Source organism: Bufo bufo, chromosome 4, assembly GCF_905171765.1.
Source record: "Bufo bufo chromosome 4, aBufBuf1.1, whole genome shotgun sequence".
Lineage (NCBI taxonomy): Eukaryota > Metazoa > Chordata > Amphibia > Anura > Bufonidae > Bufo > Bufo bufo.
This window is the reverse complement of record NC_053392.1, coordinates 495,823,849-495,843,300: the sequence shown is the minus strand read 5'-3', so window position 1 is coordinate 495,843,300 and position 19,452 is coordinate 495,823,849. Positions and strand designations below refer to the sequence as shown.

Sequence of the window (19,452 nt, the reverse complement as noted above, 5' to 3'; positions counted from 1 at the left end):
CATGTTACCCATGATGGTGACATCACTCGCCCAGTAAGAGCCTGCAGTGCTCACTGGAGTGCCGAAGCCTGTTCAAACAACTGATCGGCAGGAAATCGGACCCCACTGATCAGATATTGATGACCTATCCTGAGAATAGGTCATCAAAATTGAACTCCTGATATGCACCTCTAATGAATTTGCAACCGGGTGTTACCAGTAAAGGGTGTGCCACTGCACAATCTGATACTGGTAGCAATGATTGGACACTGTCAGACTGTACAGGGGCACAGCCTCAACTGGTATCACCCAGTTGCAGAATTATTTATAAACTTCTAATAGCAATAGCTGAGAAACAGAACAACATAAATATGTAAGAAAAGATGCTCGAGAATTGTTATTACATGGGGAATACAATAATTTTGTAAAATAGACATGTGAGGAGCGGTGACATGTCCTCTTTAACTAATTAGAGCTAGGGGCACATTTAACGGCTCTGAACCAAATACACCCTGACCCCTAGGAACTTTTATTAAAAAAAATACTATATTGTTTAGCATTTTTTCATTACAGTCCTCTTCTACATGAAAAGAATACAACTAGAAATCTTATAACCTAATTATAGGAACAAGGAATTATTTCCCTCCTACCCACTAAGGGGCGAAGTGTAGGCTTTTATGCAGACCGATGTCTGTCCATAACGAGCTCCGACTGACGATATAAAAAGACGATCGGCTCTTGTTTGAAGTCAGGGAGGCAGTCCTATCAGTGACAGCTACCTCTGTATGCACAGTCATAGATAGTATGAACTGCCAGTCACTGTCAGCCTCCTTGACTTCAAAGCCCAGAATAAACAGGAATTTAAATGAATTAAATCCAAGTTTAACTGAATATTTTCCCATGAAACTGTACATCAACCTGCTCAGCTCCTCCTGCTCTATAACATGCTGCCTGTAGCTCATACACCATGTTCAACATAATAGGTTCCATTTAACGGGCTTTTTACACTTCTTGATGTAAATTGTATGGGAACACAATAACAAAATGGTGATAAATGATATTACATTCTGTATATTAAATGAAGACCTAAAGCAATTACTTTTTGACTAGGGATGTATAGTGATACAATAATAAGTACAGTATATATATATTAAAAGCTTCAACCTTTCCATTATGTTATCAACCAGCAGAAAGAGTATATCACTAATTGACACATTTAGATAATAAAACTGTTCCTCACCTCTGGTACCAGCTATATCGGCAGGTCTGGTACTAGTTATTTTAGTAGTGAGATCTTTATTTCTAGTAGCAGTAGCTCCAACCTTTCCATTATGTTATTTTCCACCAGCAGAAAAAGTATGTCACCAATTGACAAATTTAAAAAATACAACTGCTCCTCTCTTCTGGTACCAGCTATATCAGCAGGTCTGGTACCGGTTAATTCTGGGTACTTTTGCTGGTACTACTATTTTACCTATAGTACTGTATGGGTATTGCAGTGGAATATCTGATTCACCATTGTGACCACTATGTGGCTCTCATGCAGGAACAGTCTGCTGTGAGGACCACAATTTGGAACAGTTCAGGGGCAATTGGACATGTGGTTAAGGTTGTGGCTGGAGCTAAGATAAGCCTTAAGTTTGCTGTAAGATGTGCTTCTATGCTTCCATGAGTGAGGCTCCTGAATGGCAGCTAGCCCTTGTTGTGGTGCCCAAAGGGTGGTTAGCTTGCTCTTCTGCTACATAGAGTTACACCTTCCTACTATACAGCTGTACCTCGGTCAAGCTCATTGATCAAAGCAGAGTGAACTCTAAAGATCTCCTGTCTGGTGGGAGACTGGTCTATGGATGACTTCTCACTCATCTTCTCTTTGTTTTCTAGTCCAGATGACCTAAAATCTCAGAACATAGCAGAGATACAGTTTGATATAATTCATCAGATTCCATCAAATTCAAATCAGATAAATAAAAAAATATGGAGGTAATATAATACAATATAAGCAGATTTCGGAAAGTCTTCATACCCTTTCATTTTTTTCACATTTTGTTATGTTGTGGTTCGGCTCGGACTGGCCCACCAGGGAGCCGGGGAAATCCTCGGTGGGCCCTAAACCAGATAAGCCCCGCCCTCCCTGTACACTCATGCACAGTAGAATGCATGCTGCCTGCGATTCATCCTAAATGAGAAGGAAAGGCTCCATACTAGCGCTGATTCATGGGAACGGACAAGTTTTGTGTAATCAGCACTGCTGGTCAGTAGGCTGTTTCCACAGGACCTGATTTTCATAAAATCGCTGCAAAACACACAGCATTTTACCGCGATTTTATGTAAATTAGATCATGTGGAAACAGCCTTACTCTGACCAGGAGTGCTGATTAGACTCAAACCTGTCAGCCTTCATCGGGCTGTTCTCTGAACTGCCTGCTCCCGGTGACCGCATTCGATTTCAGACCGGCTCGTGCACAGGCGCCGGACTTGTGAAAAAAGATGGCAGCCCGCATGTGTTCGCGGGCAAACAATGCGAACTGGCCATCACTGTTCACAATATCATGCTCTTCCAGAGGTTTTTGCAAGATTATTGGGCAGTTTCTCTGCCTACAAGATATTATCACAGATGCTTGGTTTACTTTTGCAGTTCTTAAAACGGAATTTTGAACGCCTGGGGGTTAGAATATACCATCGGATTTGAGTTTTCACGATCTCACTGAATATACCATCGGATCTCGGGCGGGACTAGGCTGTACATCGCTCTCACTTCCGGGAATGGATGTGAGCGCGCACGCACGTAGCAGGGCAGCCTGCTCATGCTTCTCTCATCCTCTAGCGCAGCCAACAGATAGACGGACCTCTCCTAGCAACGCAGTTTTAGGGTAAGGTGAGAATAGGCGCTATGGAGGACAAATTGAATGATTTTAAGGGTTTAGGAAGAATTAATATAAAATTTGAAGATGGCCACTAAGGTGATACTAATCACCTTTATCAAAATATGGGGAAAAAAAATAATATGACAGTTATACTTTAACTCACTGCAATGTACCAGCGTGCTGCTGAGATCCTTGGTTGCACATTGCGGGCTAAAATCATGGTGCAGCCCTAAAGGGGTTATCCGATTTTTTTATTTTTTTATTTCATGTTCCAACCTTGATTAGAGTAGCAACTTTTTAATTGGCACTTATTAAATATTGCTTACTGGGCCAGCGCTCCTTGGTCTTCTGGGATCATGTGCTGCACATTGTACATGTGATCTTAGCCTAGTTACATCCCACAGAGCATGTGAAAGATTGTTCATACAACAAAACAGATACAGTCGTGTGCAGAAGGCCTAAAAGAGTGTCAGCATATGTAGAAGTATGCATGTAAAAGAGAGTCAGTATGAGTAGAAGCATGCATGTAAAAGAGCGCCAGCATGTATAGAAGTATGCGTGTAAAATACTGCCGGCATGTATAGAAGTATGCGTGTAAAAGAGTAAGAGTGCCGGCGTATGTAGAATTATGCGTGTAAAAGAGTGTCAGTATGTGTAGAAGTATGGGTGTAAAAGAGTGCCCGCATATGTAGAAGTATCCGTGTAAAAGAGTGGCGGCATGTGTTGAAGTATAAGTGTAAAAGAGTGCCGGCATGTGTAAAAGTATGCGTTGTGGGGGTTTCACTCTGTTAGATACGGTAAGCGGACGCAGTACAGAGGGAAAATACAAGTTCTTAACTCAGACTTCAGTGTTTATTCATACTTGCGGCAGTTGCATAAAACAACACGTCACTTTGCAGTCTTTGGTGTTAATTCACACACAATGGAAAGTTCATATTGCACAAGTCACCTTGTTGGCAGTTCTGCCTCCAGTAGTCCATAGCAAGCTTTAGGGGGCCTGTTCCCCCTGCACACGGGTCTCAGCCCTCCAGTCCGGCACAAAACTTTAGATCCCAACACAGAGACCTCCTGAGCTCCACTGTCAGATGGAGGTAATCCTCTCCACCTGGCAGTGCTGGCCTGGCTCATCTACTTGAGAGGGGAATGGTCAGTCACCAGGCGGAATGTTCTCCCCAACAAATAATAGTGGAAAAGACTCAAGTGCCCACTTGATAGCCAGGCATTCTCTCTCCACTATACTGTACCTGGTCTAGGCTGGGATGAGCTTGCGGCTTAGGAAGACATTAGGATGCTCCTCCCGTTGACTTCTTAAAACAGTACAGCACTGAGTCTGTCTGTATTATGAATTCCCGCTTGAAGTCGGGTGTCACCAAAATCGGGGACACAGGGCCGACTTCAAAGCGGAGAAAGCCTCTTCTGCCCGGTCATTCCAGTGAACTATCACTGACATGCATCCCTTCAACAACCCTGTCATGGGTGCGGATACAGTAGCAAAGTGGGGAATAAATCTCATGTAATAGCCTATCGTTCCTAGGAATAACTTTACTTGTTTAGTGATAGAAAATAGTTGTAAATCAGCACAAAATGGACCTTCTGGCCCATCTGGAATGCACCCTGGAATATACTTGAGAAAGGCTACTGCGTAGCCGAAACGTCGTACTTGTGTGTGCACTCTGGTGCCCAATAAAAGTCACACTGGATATGCTGCTATGATCTCTTCTGTCAACCATTTACTTGTTTAGTGGTGACAGGTCAGGGCCAATTTCTTATCGCCTCTATCTTGTTTACTTGGGGTTTGATCACTCTGCGGCAAATTACATACCCCAGGTATTTTGTCTCTTCTAACCCTATCGTGCATTTTTTTGGGTTAGCGGTTAGTCCAGCTTTTCGAAGAGAGTTTACTACAGCCTGCACTTTGGGCAGGTGACTTTCCCAGTCGGTACTGTGGAAGACAATATCGTCCAGGTAAGCCGAAGCATACCGACGATGTGGTCGCAGCACAATGTCCATTAGCCTTTGGAAAGTGGCAGGGGCACCATGCAGACCAAAGGGTAACACCTTATACTGGTATAGCCCCTCCGGTGTAATGAAGGCCCTTTTTTCTTTGGCAGCCTCCGTTAAGGGTACCTGCCAGTACCCTTTGGTGAGATCCAAAACTGAAAAATACCGGACTTGTCCTAACCTCTCAATCAGCTCGTCTACCCGGGGCATTGGATACGCATCGAACTTGGAGATATCGTTAAGTTTACGAAAGTCGTTACAGAACCGGAACGTCCCGTCCGGCTTGGGTATAAATACTATAGGACTGGCCCATACACTTTTTGACTACTCAATGACATCTAGCTGCAACATTAGCTGCACCTCCTCCAAGATGGCTTGTCGCCGAGCTTCGGTACCCAGTATGATTTTAACTGGACTTTTACATGAGGATCAGTGACAATGTCATGCTGGATTATGGAAGTGCATCCAAGGACGTCCGAGAACACATCCGTGTTCCGACTTACGAACACCCTGGCCTCCTGAGTCTGTTTAGAGGAGAGGCTGTCAGCAATTTTTACTGTGGCAGCCGCATCTCTTGCATCAGACAGAGGGGCCAGAACCTCTTCTCCTAGAAAACCCGGCTGCGGGCTGTCTTGAGTACAGGTTTCCCTATCTTTCCATGGTTTGAGTAAATTCACATGGTAAACATGCTCCAGCTTTCGCCGCCCTGGCTGGTGTACCTTGTAGTTTACATCTCTAATTTTCTCGAGTACCTCGTAGGGCCCCTGCCACCTAGCCAGGAACTTACTGTCCACGGTCGGCACCAGAACCAAAACCCGATCACCCGGGTTAAAGATCCGGACCCGAGTCTGACCGATTATAGACCCGACTCTGGGCTCGCTGAGCTGCCACCATATGCTCCCTAACAAGAGACAACACTGTCTCTATCCGATCTTGCATCTCGGTAACGTACTCAATGATACTTTTATGTGGAGTGGGTTGTTGTACCCACGCCTCTTTAGGTAGTCCTACTCGGGAAAACATCTCCATTAACTCCTTAGCTATGAGCTTGGCTAAGGTCGCAGTGGTACCGCCTCCGGGTACCGAGTGGCGTAGTCTAGGATGACTAAGATGTGTTGATGCGCTTTGGCGGACTTCGGTACTGAGCCTATGAGATCCATAGCTATTCGGTCAAGCGGTACCTCGATAATCGGGAGAGGTACTAGGGGACTACGGAAATGTGTCTGGGGTCTAGTTATCTGGCAGGTCATCAATATGAAAAAACCCTGAGAACCTCTTGAAGCTACCCCCAATACTGTGCCAATACTGTGCCTACAACACTATACTATACACCCAGACTGCGCTCATTAGTAATGGTGCCCCCAATAGTGATAATACTCCCCAAAATAGCCCCCATTAGTAGCAATGCCCTCCATATTGCGTCAAATAAAAATAACGCCCCTACAGTACTCTAGTAGTAATAAATAATAATATGACCATAATGCTCCCAGTGGCTCTAATGTCCCCCTGTAGTGCCCCCCACTAGTTCCAATATATATTGCTTCCCCCCCATAGTGCCAATATATATATATATATATAATGTTCCACCGTGGTGCCAGTATGTATATAATGCTTCTCCATTCCTCCCCAGTAGTGCCCGGTATATATAATGATCTCCTTCCCCCTTCCCTGGTGCCCCCAGCAGTGTGAACATTTAGTATAAAAAATATATATACTGTATAAACCCGCCTCCCTCCCGACGCTATCTGCGATGCAGACCACAGTTTTATCTGTTGCTTGTGTTGCTGCGTCCTGATGCATGCAGTTCCAATGACATCACCACTCCTGCTCCGGGTATCACGTGATGACATCATCATGTGAGACCCAGAGCAGGAGGTTGCAGTGACATTGTGGTTCTTCCTCTGTTCTAATGCCTCACAGGCTTGAGGCCTAGGGGCCTGAGGCTTGTGAAGTTGGACAGCCATGAGTGCGCCCCCCTTTATTGGTAGCGAAGTGGCGCCCTAGGAGGATGACTACCCTCCCCTATCCACCATCCCGGCCCTAATTCAGAGCACATTACTGCAAGAGGTATAACAGGAGAGGACTATAACTCCCAGCATGTCTAAGCCATTATTATTTAATATCAGAGCACATTACAGGGGGAGGTATAAGAGAAGACTACAACTCCCAGCTTGTCCAAGCAGTTATTATGTAATATCAGAGTACATTATAGGATGAGGTATACAACTCCCAGCATATCCAGGGTGTTGTAATGTACCCTGATATTATATAATAATGGCCTGGACATGCTGAGAGTTGTAGTCCTCTCCTCTTATACCTTCTCTTGTAATGTACTCTGATATTACATAACGAGCTGGACATGCTGGGAGTTGTAGTCCTCTCCTCATACCTCCTATTGTAATGTACTATGATATTACATAACAGGAGGTATAAGAGGAGAGGACTACAACTCCCACCATTTCCCTGGCACTTACATTGAATCCATACTTCTTCACATGCACGGCTGTTCTTCATCTTCATTACTTTACTGCACTGCTGAGCTCCGCCTCCTGTTCTGGTTACATGATGGTGAGGTCATCGCAGGTCTTTCATCCCCTCTTTTCTGATGAGCTCCGCCTTCTGCATTTGACATTATGGCAGGTCCTGTCAGCACTAGGGTAATGATTTCTCTTACATGTGAGGGAGGGGACATTACACTACATTGTAAAGTGCAGCTGTTCAGCTGTTCGCCGGTTTGCTTCCTCGGACGTTTAGCTGAGCAGCAGCACTGAAGCAGGGGGCCCCTTAGACGATGGGAGCCCTGGGTAATTGCCCAGTTTGCCCCCCCCCCCTAACGCAGGCCCTGCTTACCAGAGAAATCCGGAATATTGGACAATGCATGTTGGCACTCAAAGATCAAGTGGATAATGCTACCACAGTAGTAGAGTCACATGAAAAAGAAATCTAACAACTGTAAGCCGTGTACCGATATGGGCTCCCCAGGATACAGCGAAGTCGCAAACGAGGCAACCCCAACACCAGCTTTTGCCAAAACAGTATTTTACTTAAACGTGGTAATGAGCTCAACCACAAATGCTGGGAACACACAATAAATTTACATACACCCAGTCCGAAGGCTGAGACCCTTGTGCTGCACAGCGCGGTGCCCTCCGATGGATGCCGGAGGAAAGTGTGGTAATTTACCTACTGGCGGGCATAATTAAACAGCCACGCCTTACCTGGTGGTACGGGCTGGCCTGCGGTGCAGCACAACAGCTTACAAACTTACAATGCTCTACAGAATTCCCCCTCCCATAACTGGTCTTGTAGCAAAAACACCAGCCTGACTTGAGTTTGTTGGGAAATTTATCAGCTCTCCAGGGTGAAATGTCACTTTAACCGCCTCACGTCCGCCCATAGGATATAAACGTCCTATGGGTGGACGTCTATTTCTGACAGCACGTTTTAAAACGTCCTGTCAGAAATAGCAGCTGCACGCTAATCGTGCAGCTGCTGATCGGGTTGCCCGCTGTCAGTGACAGCAGGGCAACCCTAAGACAAGGCAAGGACAGTGCCCAGGTGTCCCTGCCTTCACGATCGCTGCAGACACAGCGCTCACCGAGCGCTGTGTCTGCAGAGCAGGAAGCGCCATGCGCTTCCTGTTCCGGCCCGGCGGTCATGTGACCGCCGTGACCGGAGTGTGCAGGAGCTGTGTGAGGTCTCTCAGAGACCTCGATCAGCCCTGCTGTGAGGCTGTACAGCGCTGGATTGCTGCTGTACAGCCTCTCTAGGGGTGCATTTGTCCTGTAACTGGGGCTACTATGTCAGCCCCAGTTACAGGAGAAATCAACAGTGTAAAAAAAAAAAAAAAAGTGAAGTAAATGTCCCCCAGAGGTCTTGTATGACCTTATGGGGGACGAAAAGTGTAAAATAAAATAAAAATAAAATAAAGGGTTGAAAAAATAAAATAAAAAAAAGTTTCACATGTAAAAAAAAAAAAATCCCAAGTAAGGAATAAAAAAAAATTTTTAAATAGAAAAAATAAAATAAAATAGACATATTTAGTATTGCCGCATCCGTAAAAACCAGCTCTATAAAAATATCACATGACCTAACCCCTCGGGTGAACACCGTAAAAAATAAATAAAAAAAACTGTGTCAAAACAAGCAATTTTTGTCACCTTGCATCACAAAAGGTGCAACACCAAGTGATCAAAAACGCGTATGTCCCACAAAATGGTACCAATAAAACCGTCACCTCATCCCGCAAAAAATGAGCCCCTACATAAGAAAATCTCTCAAAAATAAAAAAACTATAGCTCTTAGAACATGGAGACACTAAAACATCATTTTTTGGGTTTCAAAAATGCTATTATTGTGTTAAAGTGAAACAAATAAAAAAAAGTATACATATTAGGTATTGCCGCGTCCGTAAAAACCATCTCTATAAAAATATCACATGACCTAACCCCTCGGGTGAACACCGTAAAAAAAAAAGTGATCAAAAACGCGTATGTCCCACAAAATAGTACCAATAAAACCGTCACCTCACCCCGCAAAAAATGTGCCCCTACATAAGAAAATCTCTCAAAAAATAAAAAAACTATAGCTCTCAGAACATGGACACATTAAAACATAATTTTTTGGTTTCAAAAATGCTATTATTTTGTAAAACTTTAATAAATGAGAAAAAGTATACATATTAGGTATCGCCACGTCCGTAACAATCTGCTCTATAAAAATGTCACTTGACTGAACCCCTCAGGTGAACGCTGTAAAAATAAATAAATAGAAACTGTGCTAAAACAACCAATTTTTTGGTCACCTTGCCCCATAAAGTGTTATAATGAATGATCAAAAAATCATATGTACCCAAAAATAGTACTAATAAAACTGGCACCTTATCCCCTAGTTTCCAAAATGGGGTCACTTCTTGGGAGTTTCTACTGTAAGGGTGCATCAGGGGGCTTCAAATGGGACATGGCATCTAAAAACCATGTGGAGTTCCTTATCTTCTGCACCCTGCCGTGTGCCCATACAGCAGTTTACGACCACATGTGGGGTGTTTCTGTAAACCGCAGAATCTGGGTAATAAATATTGAGTTTTGTTTGGCTGTTAACCATCGATGTGTTAAAGAAAAAAATTGATTAAAATGGAAAATCTGCCAAAAAAGTGAAATTTTAAAATTTGATCTCCATTTTCCTTTAATTCTTGTGGAACGCCTAAAGGGTTAACAAAGTTTGTAAAATCGGTTTTGAATACCTTGAGGGGTGTAGTTTCTACAATGGGGTCATTTATGGGGGTATCCACTATGTAGGCCCCACAAAGTGACTTCAGACCTGAACTGGTCCTTATAAAGTGGGTTTTGGCAATTTTCTTAAAAATTTGAAGAATTGCTTCTAAACTTCTAAGCCTTCTAACGTCCTAAAAAAATAAAATGACATTTCCAAAATGATGCCAACATAAAGTAGACATATGGGGAATGTTAAATAATAAATATTTTATGAGGTATCACTTTCTGTTTTAAAAGCAGAGAAATTGAAATTTAGAAAATTGCGAATTTTTCAAATTTTTAGGTAAATTTGGGATTTTTTCATAAATAAAAGGTGAAATATTTTGACTCAAATTTATGACTATCATGAAGTACAATGTGTCACTAGAAAACAATCTCTGAATGACTTGGATAAATAAAGGTGTTCCAAAGTTATTACCACATAAAGTGAGATATGTCAGTTTTGCTAAATTTGGCCTGGTCAGGAAGGGGGCAAAGGGCCCAGATGGGAAGTGGTTAAATTGTGGATTCCTTGCGATGAACAGCCAGCAACACTTGTGACACAAACAGAAATACTATCTAACTAACTACAGACCTGGTCTCAGTCTCTAGGATTCAAGGCGCCAACACTGTGATGAGGTGCGTGCACGATCATTCTTACCGACCCGGGTCTGCTCTGCCTCCGCTGGTGGCTGTGAACCAAACAAAAGCTTCTCCAACAAGCATGCAGTACCGCAGTGTATGTTGCTTTGCTCCTCAGCCCTCATCAGCTTTCCTAGAAGCAATCCTTGTTCCTCTGGACAGGATCAGGGCCTTAGACACACTCAGCTTCACTGGGCTGTACAGTAGTTCTGGTGACCGAAGAGTGCTCCCATACCTGGATGTCAATGGATCCTCTTCACACACAGCTCCTGGATCCTCTTTTAAGCTCTCCACAAGATGGCTGCTTTATCTCTTCCTCTCCAGGCTTTGTAACTCTGGAAAATATGCAGTCTGTAGCGGCATCTTGTGGCCAAATAGCAGAATGTCAGTCCAGATATTTAACTTAATTTACACAAACAGTGTTCAGACAATAAGAGTTGTTTCCCCATCTCCCACAACTGCAGGATGACATCTGGCTCCTCCACAACAAATCAGATTATTTGGAAAATCAGAGGAGACAACCAGTCTCAGTTACAGCTTTCTTTCAGGAACTTTGTCCAAATATTTCACCTGAACATTTAGAAATGGACAGAGTACATAGAGCCCTAACTGCTCAAAAAACAAAATCCCCCCTCTTCCTTCCCCTGTCCAGGGATGTGTTGCTGAAGCTTCATTTCCATACCTGGGAGCAACTATTGTAAGCATCGTGCAAAGCTTCTCTGAATTTTCAAGGCTACATGTACTTCGATCAACCCTATCTTCCAGGCTCTTTTAGAAGCTCCGCACTAATCAAGGCACAATAACCACTAATCTCGAAAAAATAAGATTTCAAAACTTCCTACTCCACCTCTATTCACAACCACAGGGCCGTTCTTCTGAACAGATCTCTACTCATTTGCAGTCTACCTCCCATACCAGACTTTCTAGTATCGCTCTTATGTTCTGAAATCACTCCAATAGTGGTAGAACTGGTGATTGCTTCCCTTAAGATTCTGAAACGCCCAGGCCTCGATGGCTTTTCTGCATTATATTATAAAATATTCTCCTTTATTCTTAGTCCTTACCTAGCAAACTGCTTTAATGCAATGCAAAAGGGTACTCCAGTTCACCAAGAATCTCTCCAGGCAGCTATATCAATGATCCCCAAACCTAATAAAGATGCCCTTGATCGAAGACGGCCCGTCTCATTCATCATTTTCCATGCCAGTTTATAGCGTGGAAAACAGTCTTAACCACCTCAGCCCCCAGAGCTTAAACACCCTGAAAGACCAGGCCACTTTTTACACTTCTGACCTACACTACTTTCACCGTTTATTGCTCGGTCATGCAACTTACCACCCAAATGAATTTTACCTCCTTTTCTTCTCACTAATAGAGCTTTCATTTGGTGGTATTTCATTGCTGATGACATTTTTACTTTTTTTGTTATTAATTGAAATTTAACGATTTTTTTGCAAAAAAATGACATTTTTCACTTTCAGTTGTAAAATTTTGCAAAAAAAAACGAGATCCATATATAAATGGTTTGGGTAAAAGTTATAGCGTTTACAAACTATGGTACAAAAATGTGAATTTCCGCTTTTTGAAGCAGCTCTGACTTTCTGAGCACTTGTCATGTTTCCTGAGGTTCTACAATGGCCAGACAGTACAAACACCCCACAAATGACCCCATTTCGGAAAGTAGACACCCTAAGGTATTTGCTGATGGGCATAGTGAGTTCATAGAACTTTTTATTTTTTGTCACAAGTTAGCGGAAAATGATGATTTTTTTTTTTTTTTTTTTCTTACAAAGTCTCATATTCCACTAACTTGTGACAAAAAATAAAAACTTCCATGAACTCACTATTCCCATCAGCGAATACCTTGGGGTGTCTTCTTTCCAAAATGGGGTCACTTGTGGGGTAGTTATACTGCCCTGGCATTCTAGGGGCCCAAATGTGTGGTAAGGAGTTTGAAATCAAATTCTGTAATAAATGGCCGGTGAAATCCGAAAGGTGCTCTTTGGAATTTGGGCCCCTTTGCCCACCTAGGCTGCAAAAAAGTGTCACACATGTGGTATCTCCGTATTCAGGAGAAGTTGGGGAATGTGTTTTGGGGTGTCATTTTACATATACCGATGCTGGGTGAGATAAATATCTTGGTCAAATGCCAACTTTGTATAAAAAAATGGGAAAAGTTGTCTTTTGGGGTCACATGTGGGGTATTTATACTGCCCTGGCATTCTAGGGGCCCTAAAGCGTGAGAAGAAGTCTGGAATATAAATGTCTAAAAATTTTTACGCATTTGGATTCCGTGAGGGGTATGGTGAGTTCATGTGAGATTTTATTTTTTGTCACAAGTTAGCGGAATTATTATTTTTTTTTCTTACAAAGTCTCATATTCCACTAACTTGTGACAAAAAATAAAATCTCACATGAACTCAATATGCCCCTCACGGAATACCTTGGGGTGTCTTCTTTCCAAAATGGGGTCACTTGTGGGGTAGTTATACTGCCCTGGCATTCTAGGGGCCCAAATGTGTGGTAAGGAGTTTGAAATCAAATTCTGTAATAAATGGCCGGTGAAATCCGAAAGGTGCTCTTTGGAATTTGGGCCCCTTTGCCCACCTAGGCTGCAAAAAAGTGTCACACATGTGGTATCTCCGTATTCAGGAGAAGTTGGGGAATGTGTTTTGGGGTGTCATTTTACATATACTCATGCTGGGTGAGATAAATATCTTGGTCAAATGCCAACTTTGTATAAAAAAATGGGAAAAGTTGTCTTTTGGGGTCACATGTGGGGTATTTATACTGCCCTGGCATTCTAGGGGCCCTAAAGCGTGAGAAGAAGTCTGGAATATAAATTTCTAAAAAATTTTACGCATTTGGATTCCGTGAGGGGTATGGTGAGTTCATGTGAGATTTTATTTTTTGACACAAGTTAGTGGAATATGAGACTTTGTAATAAAAAAATAAAAAAAATCCGCTAACTTGGGCCAAAAAAATGTCTGAATGGAGCCTTACAGGGGTGTGATCAATGACAGGGGGGTGATCAATGACAGGGGGGTGATCAGGGAGTCTATATGGGGTGATCACCCCCCTGTCATTGATCACCCCCCTGTAAGGCTCCATTCAGATGTCCGTATGTGTTTTGCGGATCCGATCCATGTATCCGTGGATCCGTAAAAATCATACGGACATCTGAATGCAGCCTGACAGGGGGGTGATCAATGACAGGGGGGGTAATCAATGACAGGGGGGTGATCAGGGAGTCTATATGGGGTGATCACCACAGTCATTGATCACGCCCCTGTAAGGCTCCATTCAGTTGTCCGCATGCGTTTTGCGGATCCGATTCATCTATCAGTGGATCCGTAAAAATCATGCGGACGTCTGAATGGAGCTTTACAGGGGGGTGATCAATGACAGGGGGGTAATCAATGACAAGGGGGTGATCAGGGAGTCTATATGGGGTGATCCCCACAGTCATTGATCACGCCCCTGTAATGCTCCATTCAGACGTCTGTATGCGTTTTGCGGATCCGATCCATCTATCAGTGGATCCGTAAAAATCATGCGGACATCTGAATGGAGCTTTACAGGGGGGTGATCAATGACAGGGGGGTAATCAATGACAGGGGGGTGATCAGGGAGTCTATATGGGGTGATCACCACAGTCATTGATCACGCCCCTGTAAGGCTCCATTCAGACGTCCGTATGCGTTTTGCGGATCCTATCCATCTATCAGTGGATCTGTAAAAATCATGCGGACATCTGAATGGAGCTTGACAGGGGGGTAATCAATGACAGGGGGGTGATCAGGGAGTCTATATGGGGTGATCAGGGGTGATCAAGGGTGATCAAGGGTGAATAAGGGGTTAATAAGTGACAGGGGGGGTGTAGTGTAGTGGTGCTTGGTGCAACATATTACTGAGCTACCTGTGTCCTCTGGTGGTCGATCCAAACAAAGGGGACCACCAGAGGACCAGGTAGCAGGTATATTAGACGCTGTTATCAAAACAGCGTCTAATATACCTGTTAGGGGTTAAAAAAATCACATCTCCAGCCTGCCAGCGAACGATCGCCGCTGGCAGGCTGGAGATCCACTCGCTTACCTTCCGATCCTGTGAACGCACGCGCCTGTGTGCGCGCATTCACAGGAAATCTCGCGTCTCGCGAGAGGACGCACCGGCGCGTCCACCCAGAAGAGCAGGGCCGCCGCAAAGATGCAATCCTGCGTACGGCGGTCCTGAGGAGGTTAAACTATGCCAGCAATGGAGCTGGCGTAGTTTAAAGTATGTCGCACAGCCGGCAGCACCAAGCTCCAAAGTTTGTATAGGCCTGCACCTCTACATAAGTTAGGCATATCCGCCGTCAGCGCAGGAGGACTAAGAACAGTGTCTAAATCACCAGTCTTTATAAATGACCCCATAGACTCAAGGGAAGTCTCGGGGGACCGAATTATCAAAAATATTACCAAGCAGCTCAAATAGCTCAATTATCCATGCCTCACTCTGTCAGAGATGCCCCACTTTGGCTTTCTCTTGAAGCCTTGGAGACTGCTCCCCTGTCTATTGACTCTGTGCCATGGAGTCCACCCGTCTCTCGACCCACTATTACTAATCCCATCCTTAAACATTCTCTCAAAATTTGGAACTCTTCTACCACTTTTAAAAAAAACATTATTTCCCCCAGGACAGGATTCCCCAGGATTGTTTAGACTTTGGACAGCCAAAGGACTCACTAGGATTTATCACTTACTTTCCCTCAATGGTTTGGCTACATTCACTTCACCAGTATTATTCCACTGGTATTTAGTTCCATCTAGAATAGCCCATGCAGTATCGGGCTACTCTCCCAACTATTTATGGGGCTGTCAATCTGAAGGTGTCGTACTGATTATCTGGTGGGCTTGCCCTCAGGTAAAAAGACTTTGGATCAGAGTCTATAACCTCATTAACGAATTATAATATCCGAAAGGACCCATGGGAGGCATTACTTAACAAGAGAATCCCAAGAATCCCCCTGGTCTCCCAACAATTAAAAGGTTTATTTTTCTTGGCCATCAAACAAACTATTGCAGCGGTCTGGAAAAAAACCCTCTCTCAACTTCTCTGAAGGGAAGTGTAGACTAGATATTTATACGGTCAACAAAAAATAGACCTCCATTTTAGCAGACCGTCATAATCAATTTTTAAAAATATGGGCACCTTCGGTGGAATAGTCCCTTCTTCACCTCTGCTGTGTATTTAATAATCTACCTATACATGCTGGTGAGTGCCTACCTTGAGCCTGCCACCCCACAGGAGATCCCCCTGTGGCTTGTCCACCACCACCCTGATATGATTGAATAGTGTTAATGATAGGATAATGGCCTATAAATAATGCTTTATACCCACTTTAATTTCTACTACCTCAATACTGTTTTGCTATTAGTTCATTGACTGAGCCATATGAGCCATAAGTAGGAAAAAAATAATTAGCTACGTGACTACATACAGGATTATGTAACTGTTAATAATATGATAGCCAACATGGTTTTACTAAGAACAGAAGCTGTTGAACTAACCTGATTTGTTTCTATGAGGTGGTGAGGAGAAGCACCTGGACAGAGGGAAGGCTGTCGATATTGTTTTTTTGGACTTTGCAAAAGCGTTTGATACTGTCCCGTACAGACGACTAATGGATAAATTGAGGTCTATTGGTTTAGAAAATATAATTTGTAATTGGATTGAAAATTGACTTCATGATCGTATCCAAAGAGTTGTGGTCAATGATTCTTACACTGAATGGTCCCGGTTACAAGTGGTGTACCCCAAGGTTCTGTGCTGGGTCCGCTATTATTTAACTTATTCATTAATGACATAAAGGATGGTATTAATAGTACTGTTTCTATTTTTGCAGATGACACCAAACTTTGTAGTACGGTAGTCTAAGTAAGATATTAGTAAGTTACAAGCTGACTTGGACAAACCTACTGTTTGGGCCTCCACTTGGCAAATGAGGTTCAATATAGATAAATGTAAAATTATGCACTTGGGGGCTAATAATCTGCATGCAGCATATGTCGTAGTGGGAGTAAAACTGGGAGAGTCATTGGTTGAGAAGGATCTGTGTGTATTAGTAGATCATAGATTAAATAACGGCATGCAATGCCAGTCAGCTGCCTCTAAGGCCAACAGAATTTTGTCTTGTATTAAAAGAGTTATGGACTCGAGGGACAGGGATGTAATATTGCCACTATACAAATCATTGGTACAACCTCACATGGAATACGCGGTTCAGTTCTTGGCACCAGTCCATAAAAAGGATGCCCTGGAGTTAGAAAAAGTGCAAAGGAGAGCAACTAAACTCATAAAGGGCCTGGAAGATCTCAGCTATGAGCAAAGATTAAACAAACTGAATTTGCTTAGTCTTGAAAAAAGACAAATATATAAACGGACCGTACAAACAAATTCAAGGGAAGCTATTTTGTGTTAAACCCTCTCAAAAAACAAGGGGCCAATCCCTACGCCTGGAGAAAAAAAGATTCAGTCATAAGAGGCGACAACCATTCTTTACAGTAAGGGCTGTAAATCTCTGGAATAGCCTGCCACAGGAGATACAACAAATACAGTAGATGGCTTCAAAAAGGCTTAGATGACTTTTTAATTCAATATAACATTGAGGCTTATGACAATTTATAGAAATCTTGTTCTACACACCCTTTCCCTTTGGCCCAACCCCTTTTTAAAATGAAGATGGACATTCAACCAGGGATTTGTTCCGTGAATCAATATAGCAGGATTACATGTTGGACTTGATGGACTTTTGTCTTTCTCCAACCTTAACAACTATGTAACTATATGATGGAACACTGCGAACTGTAACTTACAATTGACCAAATACCACTCATGGTGCCTGCCATCTGACAAAAGCCCCCCCCCCCCAGTTTGTCTTTTTTCTACTTGTCCTGTTCATCACATTTGTTGGTTATCCATGCTTCTTTTCATTATTCTTCCTTAGTTGGCCATAATGGACCATTTTTGATTGGCCAAATAGTGTGACGGAACATTATGCACTGTTAGTGCCCATAAATTTTCTCTCCTCGTGGTTATACTCTGATAGACAGAATTGTTCTTACATTACATTACTAGTTTACACTGTCATATTCTCTGCTTAAAATCTTAAATAAAGATGTTTGTAAAAAAAATAAAAAAAAAATAAAAAAAGAATTATGGAGGCCACTGTGCTCTTGGAGCTTTCAGTGCAGCGGATATTTTTGGGAAACCCATTTCCAGGTCTGTGCTTCCACATACTCACAGTCTGGCTTCGTTTTTGCTCAGATATGCATTGTCATCTATGATCCTTATGTAGACAGGGCTGTGTGTTTCCAAATCATGTACAATCAACTGAATTTACCACAGGTGGACTCCAATCACGGTATAGAAACATCTCAAAGATCAAGCATGGGAGACCCCCAGAGTTAAATTTCAAGTGTCATAGCAAAGGGTCTCAATACTTATATTCATGTGAAATTTTTCCTTGTTAATAAATTTGCAAAAAATTCTATTTTTACTTTCTCATTATGGGGTATTGAGTGCAGATTAATGGGGAATTTATTTTTTATTTTTTTTATTTTAGCATAAGGCCACAACATAACAAAATATGAAAAAGTCCCGAAATATTTTGTGCATTGTTTTATGTTGGCATAGTCATAGCTAGGCAAAAAGATTCAGTTTATTGCTTTTTGTATTTAAATTGGTGCCATATCTTCTCTACCTACACAGTTTTTTTTAAGAGATTGTATAATTTACATTCTAAAAAAATAAACAATTAATATTTTCAAATGAACTGATGTCATATACATTTCTATGCAGTTACAATAAAATTTGATTTATTCTGTTTTATTTCCCAGTAAGCACTCACTGGTAGTGCACTAAAGAAGCTGGTTTTCATATTGGAACCTTCATCGGGAAGGATGCATACGTAGGTTGATACTTCACAAAATGAACAATTTTCCTGATGTGTTACCACGCATGTATTATCCTTGTGGGAGAATTATTACTGTGATAGAAGTGCAGTGTTTTATGTTTTGTTGCAGACTACAGAATTTTGTATTTCTTTTTTTTTATTTCTTTTACTGGGTGACTATTAAGTAAAAATGTGGCATGCTTCGTCCTAAGCATTTAGCCACATTATTTGTGTACCTAGTCTTTTGTGTTATGTAGCTTAAAGGGGTTGTACAGCAATATACACTCACCTAAAGAATTATTAGGAACACCATACTAATACGGTGTTGGACCCCCTTTTGCCTTCAGAACTGCCTTAATTCTACTTGGCATTGATTCAACAAGGTGCTGATAGCATTCTTTCGAAATGTTGGCCCATATTGATAGGATAGCATCTTGCAGTTGATGGAGATTTGAGGGATGCACATCCAGGGCACGAAGCTCCCGTTCCACCACATCCCAAAGATGCTCTATTGGGTTGCGATCTGGTGACTGTGGGGGCCATTTTAGTACAGTGAACTCATTGTCATGTTCAAGAAACCAATTTGAAATGATTCGAGCTTTGTGACATGGTGCATTATCCTGCTGGAAGTAGCCATCAGAGGATGGATACATGTTCTTATTCTGTTTACGCCAAATTCGGACTCTACCATTTGAATGTCTCAACAGAAATCGAGACTCATCAGACCAGGCAACATTTTTCCAGTCTTCAACAGTCCAATTTTGGTGAGCTCGTGCAAATT

General features: G+C 42.6%; 1 protein-coding gene across 1 annotated transcript in view; it reads right to left on the bottom strand.

Annotated features, from left to right (window-relative positions):
• Window positions 1-1,740: 1,740 nt before the first annotated feature.
• Window positions 1,741-19,452, bottom strand: part of ARHGEF33 (Rho guanine nucleotide exchange factor 33) — a 148,735-nt gene continuing 131,023 nt past the window's right edge. The window contains exon 16 of the mRNA XM_040429584.1: window positions 1,741-1,870. Within this exon, the coding sequence (XP_040285518.1) occupies window positions 1,741-1,870 (130 nt within the window). The remainder of the gene's footprint in view (window positions 1,871-19,452) is intronic.